The sequence below is a fragment of the Malaclemys terrapin genome, chromosome 13 (assembly GCF_027887155.1).
Source record: "Malaclemys terrapin pileata isolate rMalTer1 chromosome 13, rMalTer1.hap1, whole genome shotgun sequence".
Taxonomy (NCBI): Eukaryota; Metazoa; Chordata; order Testudines; family Emydidae; genus Malaclemys; species Malaclemys terrapin.
The window spans coordinates 22,123,366-22,136,816 of record NC_071517.1 but is presented as its reverse complement, the minus strand read 5'-3'; the positions used below and the strand labels follow the sequence as shown (position 1 = coordinate 22,136,816).

The 13,451-nt window shown below is 50.7% G+C and overlaps 1 protein-coding gene across 11 annotated transcripts in view; it reads right to left on the bottom strand.

Annotated features, from left to right (window-relative positions):
- The window catches only part of ARHGAP44 (Rho GTPase activating protein 44), a 151,771-nt gene that overhangs the window by 20,808 nt on the left and 117,512 nt on the right, over positions 1-13,451 (bottom strand). For all 11 annotated transcript variants that reach the window (XM_054047735.1, XM_054047742.1, XM_054047744.1 and 8 more), the window contains 4 exons: positions 9,482-9,593; positions 6,850-6,931; positions 4,253-4,333; positions 1,918-2,031 (listed from right to left, as the gene is read on the bottom strand). In XM_054047735.1, the coding sequence (XP_053903710.1) occupies positions 1,918-2,031; positions 4,253-4,333; positions 6,850-6,931; positions 9,482-9,593 (389 nt within the window). The remainder of the gene's footprint in view (positions 1-1,917; positions 2,032-4,252; positions 4,334-6,849; positions 6,932-9,481; positions 9,594-13,451) is intronic.

Here is a 13,451-nt window from a genome sequence, read left to right as displayed (position 1 = left end):
ACTAGTGTCCTACATTTTTACCAACGTGACAGTTCGGCCCACGGGGTAATTCTGTGCTGCAGGACATTAGCCACAGCGTAGGGACATCGCCGTCATGGCAAGAACAGTGGTCAGCTTATGGATCATGTTATTAAAGGAGCCTGAACCCAACTGCGCGTTTGTTTATGGCATCACTTCCTTTTTCTGTGCGCACCATTAGCTCCAAAGCTGCAGGGCCATACTCCAGGAGCAACCGAGCATGCGGCAGGCAGGGATACGGGCTCATGTGGTTCTCCAAGGCATCTCCAAGACCAGAGTCCGCAGCGGCTTCCCTAACCTGCTGCCCTTGGAAGCAGGGACTGTAATTAACCTCCAGTGTCTTGATTTAACCATAAAGAATGATTTAAGCCAACACAAAAGAAGGGTAAGTTGGATGCTTGCCTGACCCCATGGCTTCTGGGCTGCTATTGGGTATTAGCCTTCCCCTGACCTCTGACGTCAGGGGGCTACGGCCCGTTCGCCAGCTCTGCTGCTGCCTTCTATCCAGACATGCTTGCCAGGTTTGCCAACTCCGCAGCTGCTGTGCTCCAGCGGGGAGCCCTCAGCTGCATTCTGGGGACCTGCGTGTGCCCCGCATGCTCCGTTTAGCAGCACAGCAGCTGCTTTCGACCCTGGGTGCACCCCACCGCTCTCACCGCGCCCCAGAAAGGCATGCTGGGAAATGCTCCCAATAGCACCCAGACAGCTGGTCATTTTCACTTCCAGGCTGGAAAGAGGCCCTTCAGAACTGATACTGAGCCCTGGCCTACTCTTAACATGTGGATCGACCTAGCTGCACCGTGAGCGCCATGGTTAAGCTGACCCAACCCAAGGTGTCGACGTGGCTTGGTCGACGGAAGAATTGCTGTTTGGGGAGGTGGATTAACGACACTGATGGAAAAAGCCTTTTTGTCGCTGTAGGAAGCAGCGACACTCGATGCTGGAGAGCAGCACCGCTGCAGGCTGCAACGGTGCTGCTGTAGCATTCGTAGGGCAGCCTTGCCCAACGTCGGATAGTAACTAGGATAACATCAGGCACATCGGCCAGGTAGCCAATAGTTAGAAAATTAACCCAGTCCTGTGAGAAGTCGAGGCCCTAACACACCCATTATGACGATGTTTTCATGTCTATAGCACCTTCCACCTCAAAGGAGCCGGAAGAACTTTCAGGGATCAATTCACATAGGAAATGTGATTCTGCTCCTTCCATTTCTCTCCTTTCACCTCCCTACTTCTGCCTCCGTCCATGCTGCCCCCGACACACGGGGCAGTCTGCTTGTCCTCACAGGCCCAGAACCCCCTCCTCTCCTCGCCCCTGGAAACCCACCTCTTTATCCAACACACGCTTCCTTCCTTCTCAGCATTAACTCTCCCCCTTCACCCTCCCTCTGCTGGAACGGCCTCCTATGCCTCACGTTAGCATGCCTTGTCGTTAGACTGTCAAGCTCTATGGGGCAGGGGATGTGTTTTCATCTATGGTCCTAGGGAAGTTTAGGGAAAGGATTTTAAAAACACACCCTACCTAAGTGGCCTGATTTCCAGATGTGCTGAGAGCCCACAGCTCCCACTGACTTCAGCAGGAATTGCGGATGCTCCGCTAAGGAGCTAATGGGGCTGAAGGAGAACAGCAACAGAAGCAGCATCCACCAGTTCACCCGTCTTGTCCACCCCGGGAGCTGCTCTATCCTGCTTTCCCCAGTACTTGTGCGACAACCACCATCTCAGCCAACACGCTGGGGACTGAACTGGGGACCGTCAGAGCTAAAAGCCTGAGCTGCTTCAGCTTGAGCTAAAATGTCAAGGGTCCCTAGCAGCGGCTGTAACAGACACGTATCCCTGTGGATTGGGCACCGAGGGGACCCTGTTACACGCACGCACGCACCAGTGGATTCTGCTTACCCTTCTGCTTGAGGCCAGAGGAGGTTGGGGCCCAGCACTATCGCCACGTTGCTCGGTGTCATTTTGTTAGCATCCTGGTATTCCGTTAGCTTTGCTAGGAATTTGATCAGGTACCTGGCAGAGGCGATCAAGAGGCAGAGGGTGAGGCTTGAGTGTCACCTGGGCCTGTGGGCTGCAGCGCATGTTCTCCACAACTGCCTTCCTCTGCACCCGACATTCACAGCGAAACCATGCACCGAATGCAGGTTATTCCCCGAGCCCCAGGTGCCTCGGCCTCTCTCTTTCGAGGCAGCTTCCAGGTCAATACTTCAGTGAATGCCGCACACCACCCTGAGATCAACATCCTTGCACTGCCTACCATCCAGCGTCCTTCTTCTGAGAGGCTCGAAGCGGCTCTCAAACATGAAGGAAGCTTCACCATCCCGCTGTGACTTGTCCCAGGTCATCCCTTGAGTCTGGGGCAGAGCTGGGGAGAGAATCCAGGGTCCCAGCTCCCAGCCTCCCTCTCTAACCACCACCAGGCTGGGAGATAGTGCTATGGCTAGCCACAAAGCCTGATTGATTTTCATTGCTAAGAATGTAAAGGTCAGATCACGCCCGGGGTCTCAGCGCTTGGTAACACAAATGAAATCCAGCAGGAAATCCTATCCCATTCGGGGGCTAACCGCTAAATCCTAGCGGCCGATAAACCCACCCTGCCCAGACAGCAAGCCTCTGGAAGTGCCCTTCCCCCAAAGCCTGGCAACTGGCATGGTGCAGGATGCCCCAAAGGCTGGCAGAGTCAGAGGATGGTGGCTCACAGGAGGGAAAGCAAATTCCTGTGTCGAGGGCATGGACATGTCTACAGTCAACTGTCACCTTGTCCTGATCTAGGGGGAACGTCCCAACAACAGCCTGGAGCTCCAGTTTCCAGGGTTTTCCTCATTAATCACTGTATCTCCTAGTGTACAGTAAGGCAGGGATTCTCAAAGGGGCCTAAGGGAGTTAGGTGCCCAAAGCCTATTGAAATCCAATGGGAGTTGGGTGCCACACTCCCTGGAAAATCCCTGGTGAAATATCTTACAATACGGGAGAGAAGGGGCCTCTCTTGCTTTGTGGCAGGTGCCCCAGTCCCGGTGCCTCTGTGACCTGCAAAGGGCTGCTTGGGCCTGCGGCGCTGGTCTGACCCCCCCGTGTGCCGCTAGCTCCATGGGTAGTAGGAGAGGAGGGCTCAACCCGTATTAGAGGGCAAGTGGCCCAAAGTGCAGGGTCTGCGGCCAGCGCAGGAGAGCAGGGTGAAGGAGGCCCTGGCATTGTGATCCTAGGCGGACTGAGAAATTGGGCTCCACTGCCCATCCCCCTTCTCTCACAGGCCAGGAAAGGTGAGAGGACGCAGGTGGGAGCTAGGCTCCCCTGCAGCGATCTGCCTGCCGTCCTCCCATGGAAAGTGAGTTTGGTGCTTTTCCACCACGACTAAGTTCAGTTCACAAGCAGGCTGGATGAGGAGGCCAGGGGGAAGAGGGGAACCTATGGTCCACCCCCGCCACGGACCTTTGTGCTCATTACTGGGATGTGGCAGGACATGAGCCCTGGGCCCACTGTGGGAGGGTTCAGGCTCTGACCTACATGGCCAACTTTATTTGAGCCCCACTCATAACAAGGTACAGCTCCCCCTCCCTCAGCACCTGAGAGCGCAGGGCCCAGAACAGAACCCCTGGGGATCAGACAGGCTCTGTGCCTACTGCAGCAGCACTCGCTAGGGCAGGTGCTAAAAGCCCCAACTTCAAGGGGAGCTGAGAGTTCAGCCGCCTGCAGGGTCGGGCCTGCATCGCTAAGCGTGCAGCAATCCCACTGACATTAGTGGGCATTAGGCAGGCGCCTGAGGGGGGGAAAGCCCCCACCCTCCCACTGAGGCCTTGTCTACCCAAAAAAGTGTCACCAGTTTAACTGACGTTGGTTTTTAGACCAATTAGCTACAACAGCGCAAACGGTGGTGTGGACGGGCGACAGCCGCCAGCGTGGCCTGCACCCCGCGGAGTGAGCTGGTGACCTCCAGAGCTAAAAGCACAAGCTGCTACGGGGTGAACTAAAGCTCCCTTCCTGGGGATGTAATAGACTCATATCCTCTGAGGACTGGGCACAGAGGGGGACCCAGTACACAGGCTCACCAGTGGGCATGGGATGCTCTTATTAACGGACTTAAGTTAAACCAAAATAAGGCTGGTTTAAATCACACTGTGAGAGTCTCCACACAGCCTTTGGCACCAGTTTAATGAAACTGTTTTAAAAATTACACCTGAAGTGAAATCACTGGCAACTCTGCCTGTAGACACAGCCCTCTGCCCCACACACTCACCTGATGTTGTTGTAGTTGGCCTTGGGCAGTTTTTCGCAGGCATTCCACAGGGCCTGCAGCCTCTTGTCTTGGTCCTGGATGCTAGGAAGGAAGTGTAGTTTGGGATTAGTTGGTCAGTTCGCCACACAGCCGGGCCGCTCGCTTCGCTGAGCGCTCAGCTGTTGAGAAGAGATGAGGCCCCAGATCTCAATGTCCTGACAACTGGGGCGCAGCTGAAATCTGAACCAGGATCCTGAGTTTGCAAGCAGATTTTGTCTTTGTAACAGTCTGAGCCAGCCCTTCCAGATTTGAACACTCCCAGCCTGGGGGCGTCCAGTGCAGAGAGCGAGTGCGAATGTTGGTGCCTGAGCCCAGCCTTGCTTTTATTATTTATTTCGGGTGCTTAGAGAGAAACTCCAGGCCTCCATGGTACCATTAGAGACTGCGAGTGTAGCTGGAAGGCCTCCAGCCCACCAACTCAGCCAGGCCCCTGCCCTCCTCAGGAGGGAATGCATGAATACAGAGGCTGACTGGTCAGATCCCCAAGTCTGGTGCATTTCTGCATTTGCTGCAAATACAGAGATGTCCCTTCCAGACGGGGAAGGAGAGAGCAGCCCAAAAACGAATGCAAGGCCCTGACAGTCCACCATAGTTCAGCTCTGTCTCTGGAGGAGGCACCAAGTTTGCGAGCATGTTTGCTGAGTGCGAGTGAGTCCTTCAGAGAGGCAGTGGTGCTACCATGCATGACCAGGGTCCTGGCTCTGAGCTGTTCTGATTCAAGCCGGGGGAGGCCAGGTTTTCCCAGTGGCTCAGGTACCAGCACCACCTCAACAAGGGGAATGAACCCCTTCCCCCAGCACTTTGCTCCAGGGCCCAGAGAGTTTCTATGACAAGAGCAATCTGCTTTCAGTTCAAGACCTACTTCCCATCCCCTACACAAAACAGAGGTCGGCTGCAAGGCAGTCCCCAAGACAGTACTGCAGAGGTTGTGTACAGACGGAGACTGAAGCGAATGGAGGGAAATTGTATAGAGATACCTCTGTTGATCTGGGCCTGATTTATCTTTAATCCATCTCTGATCCATGCACACATCACCCTAGTTATGTGGACATGCCGGGGGAGGGTCTAGGTAGCTACCTCAGGGCTTGTCCACATGGCAAGTTACTCTGTGGCAAGGCAGGGGGTCAATCTCCAGTGCACCAGCATGCCACGCAGTAACGTCCCGTGTGGATGCAGCGAGAGTGCAGTGCGAAGCCTGGAGGGCAGCTTGATGTACTGCACTTTCGAGTAGCAGCAGCAGAAGGTTGCCATGTAGACAAGCATTTGGGTGCTTATCCGGTCACCATTACTGAACTGAGCGCCTCACAAACTTTGATGTATTCTCCTCCGAGCCCCCCTCTGAGGCAGAGCAGTGCTGTCATCTCCATCTCATAGAGGGGGAACTGAATACAAAGAGGCTAAATGACTAGCCCATGGTCATACAGGAAATCTGTGGCAGAGCAGAGGAGACCTGAGGTCAGTTCCAGTCTCAGGCTGGTACCTGGCCACTAGACCATCCTTCCTCTGGAAGTTTCACATCCCTTAGTCACACTGGTACCAGCTCCATAGCCACAGAGATCTCACCTATATTTTCACATCCACTCCCCTGTAGAGCTAGATTACCATCAGCCCCACTACACAGGATCCATATAAGCCTCTAAAGAACAACTCTTCTCTACCCCAAAATTCCACGACTTTAAGACCTGATGTCTGGCCCTTCCAGAGCTAGACACGCATGCTGCCTCTCCCACCAGGAATCTCACCTTCCGAATGGGCTAAAGTACCTATTTCTAGCCCTGCCGGGACACTGAATGCCAAGCTCTAAAGCTCTGACACTTTAAGCTGCTGCAGGACTCCATCTTGCCCGTCCTCGTCCTTGAGCTGGGGCAATTTTGGGAAAAGTTCCACATTTGGGGGACAAAGGTGAAAACATCAGCAGTGATTTGAAGCTGCTGAGGCATCTGGGATGTGAGAGGAAGCCTGGGGCTGCTTTAGCTAGAGGCAGATTTCTGGGAGAAGCTACACGGCTCTGCAGACCGGTCTACAGGAGTATGAATTGCAGTGAGCTTGAACGTGTAGGGCTCTAACTGACCTCCGCCGACCCTGCTGGTGCAAGCTAAAAGGTACCTAGTTCATGCTGATGCCGTCCTGTTTCAAACAGGACTCTATAAATGCATACGAGGTCCCTTTCAGTCTGCACCAGTAGGGTCTACATGGGACAGTTAGAGTGCTATGGGTTTGAGTGCTCTGCAATTCACACTCCCGTAGACTGGTCTGACACACCGCCAGGGGGCAGCACACTGACATTTTGCCCTGGGCTTCAGATTGTCTGAGCAGCCTCTGGATGAACCCTGGGGAGCTGGATTAGCAGAGGCAGAGGACAGGTGAGAGGTCGAAGGTGCAAGACAAAGTCATTCAGCAGGCAGCTCTGCAATTCCCAACGTGGAAGATGCCTCTCCATAGGGGCTGTATATAGAACGTATTTCAGCCCTTCTTATTCCAGTACTTTTGACTGCTCATTGTGGTTGCTGAGGAAGAAGATGAGACCAAGGACAAAGGAAAGTGCATTTGGGACTCACTTGGAAGCTTGAATCCATTCATCATAGAGTTCAAAGGTCATGAGAGGCTCTGGAAGCTCTCGGAGATAGGACTTCAGCGCCCCTAGGAGACAGAAGGGAACACTGGCTAGTCAGTACCAAAGTAGGGTGCTTTCCTGGGTTGGAGTGTAAGGATCTTGGCTGGTCCCTGGGCATAGGACTTTAGCCCCTTCAATGAAGCACAAAGGCCAGGCGGTATGTTCTGCCCAGCAGCCTCATTAATGTGATTTCAACCAAAAACAAGAAAACCAATTAACATCCTAATAATCTTGTCAAACATTCGCCATTTCTCCTGTTCTCGTTGCTTTCTCTGTGGGCTCTGCCCCGTGACACTGGACTCCCTGGCTTCAATGGGAGCAAGATCAGACCCTCATTTCATTGAGGAACCAATCCTGCAAAGCACTGAGCAGCCTCCCCTGCGACTGTCATTACTGCTGCCCAGGGTGCTCAGGCCCTCCCCAGATCAGGTTTTGAAAGAGAAGGGAAACCATCTTGGATCAAGAAAGGAACATCATCTTAACCCTGTGGAATTGTGCCATTGTCACAACACTTCACGGTATCTCACCATACGGACCTATGCCATTTTCAAAAGTGGCGAATGGGATGCGAGTGCCCAAGTATCCTTAAAATTGATGGGAATTTGGAGTCCAAATCATCCAGGTATCTTTGAAAAACTTGGCCTCAAAGCCCATGAGTGATGCAAATACAAAAAGTTTTATCCAAACCAAATCAATATTTAGCAGGCCAGCAGGGCTGGCTCCAGCATTTCTGCCGCCCCACGCAAAAAAAAAAAAGCCACAATCGCAATTGCGACCGGCAGCGGCAATTGGGAAAAAAAAAAAAAAAAAAAGCCGTGATTGGCAGTTCGGCAGCAGGTCCTTCATTCCTAGAGGGAGCGAGGGACCTTCTGCCCCCGAATTGCCGCAGGTACCGCCCTCTCCCTTGGCCGCCCCAAGCACCTGCTTGTTAAGCTGGTGCCTGGAGCCGGCCCTGCAGGCCAGTAAGGAGGGGACCTCATCCAGAAACCCTCTTATTCTCCAACAGAATCTGTAACAACCAGGTTGGAAACTCTGTTACAAAAGAATAAAAAATGATCTAATTGTCGATCCACTCATCCCACACTCATCGCCATGTTTTTGGAGCATCTCATGGTTATTACAATTGTATTTGGGTTGCTTTAGCATGACCGGTAAATTGGCTAAATAGAATAAGCACAATGTATGTCCTAACATTTAGATTTACTTTTTTAAATGTAACATTTACTGGCAAATCTGTTGATCACAATAAACCAGGGAAAGTCTGAACCCTGGGGTTCATCAATGATTCTGATCAAAACTATTTTTTCGTCCTCAACTGCAATGAACAGGACTGTAGACAAGCACAGAAAATAGAGACGCTAGAATAGTTTGACGAATGTCTCCAGGGGAAACTGAAGATTTAGAAGCACTGACGTTAGTAGGTATAATTTATATTTTTTTTAATAATAAAATAAAAACTAAAGTCTCTACATATATATATAATGTATAAGGAGAGGACAAATTTTATTTCCAAACTGGCATCAAATAAATCTACAATTGTTCCTATCCCTCCTTAATGCCCAATATGGTTATATTTATACTTCAAAATTTGTTTTTCATACATTCATTATATTTTTAAAGTTAAGAGATAATGAACCAAAGTTTGTTCCTGCATTGTTGTAAATTGGATGTAACTCCAGAATTTACAGTAGCATAAGAGCACAGTTTGGTCCATTCATTCAGTTAAAGCAGAACACAATTGTTTTACACTATGTCTAGAGTTAAATCAGTACTTGATGTTAACAGATTCATAAGGCTCCTCGACAGTTCTAATTTTCTCCTCAAGCTTAGAACTGAACAGGGCAACAGAGTTCAGACTCTTTGTTAACAACTTTCCTCCAGTGAATAGATCGCTCGAAAAACTATATAACGAAACACCCAAAGAAGCCGTTTATGATTCCTCCCTAGCAGACTGAGTTTTAACCCTTATGGGAGGCCCCTACCGAAGGGCCCTGCCTCTTTACTTGTTGTCCCGAAATGACGGCAGCAGATCGCACAGGCATAGTTGCATGGGACACCTTGGGGGAAAATGGGTTTTCCATTTCAGGGCTACTTTTTCCATTTCAAAATTTTTTCCATTCTGAAATGGGAGACCCCGTCCCAAATTTTCCTCTGAAACAAAATTCTGAAAAAAAAACCCTGTTTCGGCTCAAAATGTTTAATTTTGGTCAAATTGAAACTGTTTGTTCCAATTTTGGCTTTTTAACCGTTATATCATTTTTTTTAAAAACGGAAATAAAAAGTCATTTCAAAATGGCCAGTTGAAAAGCTAAGTCCTGACTGCTTTTTTTCTAAACAAAATGCCATCAGAGGCGACCCATTTCCACAAACCAGTTTGCTTTCGATGAGTCAGCATTTTCGGATGGAGAAATAATTCTGCTGGAAAACTTCCCACAGCGTTCAAGCAATAGGACTTCCCACTGCACAGGCTGTGTCCAGTACAGCGTGAGCAGTGCTTGGAGATCCTCGGCTGGAAGAGGATCATCTAGAGTAGTACATAATCTTGTTACCAAAGCCAAGGTGGCAATGCCCTTTACCTGCAATGGCATGGGGGTCTGCGGAATACTCCTGCACGTCCACCACGCAGCAGTCGAGAGCCGCCTTGAGCTTCTTTAACTTGGATGCAGAAGGAGCCACCCTGAAGAGACCCTTCGGGCAAAGGAGACAGGAGAGAAGTCAGCCGCAGCAGGAAACTCCTAAAATCATGGCAACAGCAGAACACAGCGCCCCGAGGGCAGGAGCCCCAGAGTGACCCAGGTGCCAGCTTAATACCCAGCCTAGGGGTCAGGCTCTGACCTAGTGGTGTCACGTTGGATGCGGTTTAGTAGGAAATCACTGACGTAGGAAGCGTGGGAATTCCTGTTGCTCACCTGACTTACACACAGAACTCAAGTGGGGTGTAGGGTCAGATCCTCAGCTGGTGTAAATCAGTATCTATGGAGCAATTCCAGCTGGGGGCCTGGCTCATGGGGCCTAGAAACTACGGAACTGGGCAGATTAGACATGGTGCGAGGAGTGTCTTTGCAGAACAGCCCTTTGTTACTCCACGTATCTGTGCCCTGGGCCGCTTCAAGTCACACCTGCTCCCTTTGCCGACACAAACAAGCTTCAGAGGGGTAGCCGTGTTAGTCTGAATCTGTAAAAAGCAACAGAGGGTCCTGTGGCACCTTTGAGACTAACAGAAGTACTGGGAGCATAAGCTTTCGTGGGTAAGAACCTCACTTCTTCAGATACAAATAAGTGCATCTGAAGAAGTGAGGTTCTTACCCACGAAAGCTTATGCTCCCAGTACTTCTGTTAGTCTCAAAGGTGCCACAGGACCCTCTGTTGCTTTTTACAAACAAGCTTGTACTCCTGGTAGCCCCAGCAAGGCGATGTGTCAGCTGCCATCTTGGCCAACACCAGGGATCTCCAGAACTAAAGTCTCTACATCAAGAGTCAGGGTCTCTAGCTGATAGACTCGCATTCCCCCTGGATCAGGCGCGGATGGGGACCCGTCACACACACTGACCAGTGATTACACTGACAGCTACAGGGGAGCGAGGGGGTGTCTGTTCTGACCCCTGCATGACCAGCAGCGGCATCAGTGTCTTTGTTAATGGTGATGGTGCCAAAGGCAGCGACAGCTTAGCTGGTGTTTCAGATCCCAGGTGCCAGCAGGTAGAAGAGGCATCGTTTGAGCTGGAAGTTGAGCAGATTTGAGCTGGGGGAGCTCCTAAGCCAGGACAACAGTCCCGCCCCAGGGGGCTGAGAGCCTCATGCTCCCCACTCCCCTCCTAGTGCTGCTGGCACCACTCTCCCCGTCTCCCCCGAGCCAGCTCCCTGCCAGTTCTTTGCTGTGCCCTGCTTCCCGAGGAGGGTCAGACCCTGGCAGCGTAGAGACAGGGGGCTCTGCAGAGGGTAGGGCAGGGTGAACTGGGAGCCACTTCTACAACAAAGCTCACCCCCACATGTGCCCAACCGGGTGGTCAGCCTGCCAGCCCCCAGGGGATGTGCAGCTGGGAGGTAGCTCATATCTTAGGGGTGAAAAACATCACAGTTAAAAGGTTGGGCGTGGGGCACTGAAGCTGCTTGCAGGGGAGAAGGGAGGGAAGTTTGTGGTTAAATGCAGCAGGAAAGGGGAGCTGCTCACTGACTCAGGAGCTCCCAAGGCGGTAGCTTTGTCGATGGGGAGTGTGCCTCCTGACCGAGGGGGCAGCATGGGAGAAAGCATGAAGGTTTGACTTTGACTCCCACCCCACACCTTTGAAGATCCATGGGTCCTACACGCACCTATCACAACAGGTGATGTACCTTGTCCAGGGCACTAAGTGCCCCGATAACAACTATGAGGTGAAACCAGACCATCACTACGCTCTCGAATGAACTCACGCAGAAACATGGTAAAAGACAAAAACACCCTGTTACCCCCTGTGGGCGAACACTTTTCCCCAAGCGCTCACTCTATATCTGACCTCTCCATCCGCGCACCACTGGGGATATGCGAGACATCTCTGGGCGGTACACAGGAGAAATTGTCTAATGGTGGATTTTACTTACTATTTTATTTATTGCATTTTCATAATAGGCAACTCAGATGAAGCTTTAAAACTCCATGGGAATTTGTTATATACAATATGGTAGTTAATTTACTTCAAGGTGTACCAATGAGAACACATAGATGCAGATGTGCAGAGCCCTCATCTCCAATCACCGGACAGCGCGGGTTCAGCTGCCCAGCAACTGTCCAGTCTTACTTCGGTTGTATATCTTGCACTACAATTATATCTGTATGTAACAGTGAAATATGGGCAGATGGCTAAAGACAGGTCGTGTTAACAGGGAACACACAACGTATCAGTGATCAGAGGAGTAGGGGTATGCGAGCAGCTGGTAGATCTGGAAAGGGGGTATGCAATATGAAAAGTTTGGGAACCTCTGATGTATAGGGATGGATGAATTGCTCAAGAGAAAGGATGAAGCAACCCAAAGTTTTGCCCTCAAATCAAACTACCCTGGAGATTACAAACAGGTTTGTCAATTCTTTTTTATGTTTGTTTTTCAATTTTTCAGGGCTGGTCTTCACGTACAGTGAAGACGCTTCTGTGCCAACAGGAGAGCTTCTCCCATCAGTGTAGTTAATTCACCTCCCCGAGAGGCACTAGCTATGTTGATGGGAGAAACTCTCCTGCCGAAATAGCGCTGTCTACATGGGTTGGTGTGTCACTCAGGGGGGTGGATTTTTCACACTCGTGAGCGACGTAGTTATACCAATACAGGGCTGTAGTGTAGACCTGGCCCCAGTTGCATGTCTCGATCATGGCAAGGCCTGGAAGCACCAAAACATGGAGCAAAGCTGCTTTTTTTAATCTTTTTTTTCCAGCTAGGATGGGAAGCATCAGAAAATGATCAGATGTGTGCAGTCTCAGGAGATTCCCAGCCCAATTTTATAGATCAAAGGGTCTGAATATTTCCAACAAGGTCTGAAAAAACATCTGAGTTCTTTGTTGCTTCTTTAAACCTGTAGGGGGTTGTCCATCATTTGTTATTTCCTGGTCTCTGCATAATGAAGAGGGATGGTTATCTCCATATTTATAAGCTCGGTCTCTACCATGTGAATGCAATAAAAAGGACTGCAACAGTGGCATGTGCACGAGTCCCGCAGAACACGCTCCAATCCCTGCTGTGTTTAAATCATCTTTCCTGCTTTTCTCCTCTCATTTCAAGGCAAGGAAAAAGAAAAGGTTACTTTGCCTATGTGGTTCTGAACTGGAACACGCTTTCTTCAGGCAAGGAATTACTTAGGTCTCAAAGCCACTGATAAATAACTGAGACCAACTGCCCTAGGAACAACGCAGGACTGTGCTAACAGAGTGAGCTGGTCAAAAGGAGGCAGGTCAAAGGAAAGCAACAGACTCCAAACACAAACCGGGAGTTAGACGTGGCAGCAGCTCTATTCCGTCAGCCAGCTGCTCTCCTTACGCAACTGGATGCCGCGGCATGGAGCAGCAGGGTGCACCCTTACCTCCCCAGGCCATATGAAAGGGTGCTTCTCCAGGCAGCAGACTTCCAAGCAAATGAAACCTCAAACAGAACGGGCTGGGCTCATCCCTGGTGTAGATCAGGAGTGACGCCACTGAATTCAGTGGACACGAACTGATCCGAGAGGAGAACTGGGTCCAAATAATTGTAAACTACACCACATTACCACATGCACTCCCTGTGCTGCTTACACCACTCTAAACAGTGCCTCTGAATTTGGACCAGAGGCCTCCATGGCAACTGCACCTCTTTATACCATGACCGAATTTGGCCCATCTTGGCCTGTCTTAGGAATGCATGATCTATTTTAGTAGCAGCCTTGCTCTATACAAAGAGACACAGCAAGGGTCCCAGGACCCAATACTGCCAGTATAACTCCAGGCACCTCCGTGGGACTGCTCCCAATTTACACCAAGTCTATCCAAGACCAGTCAAGCCAGGATCTGCTTTCAAAGGAGGCCCATTCACAGATTGAGAAGAGGCTGC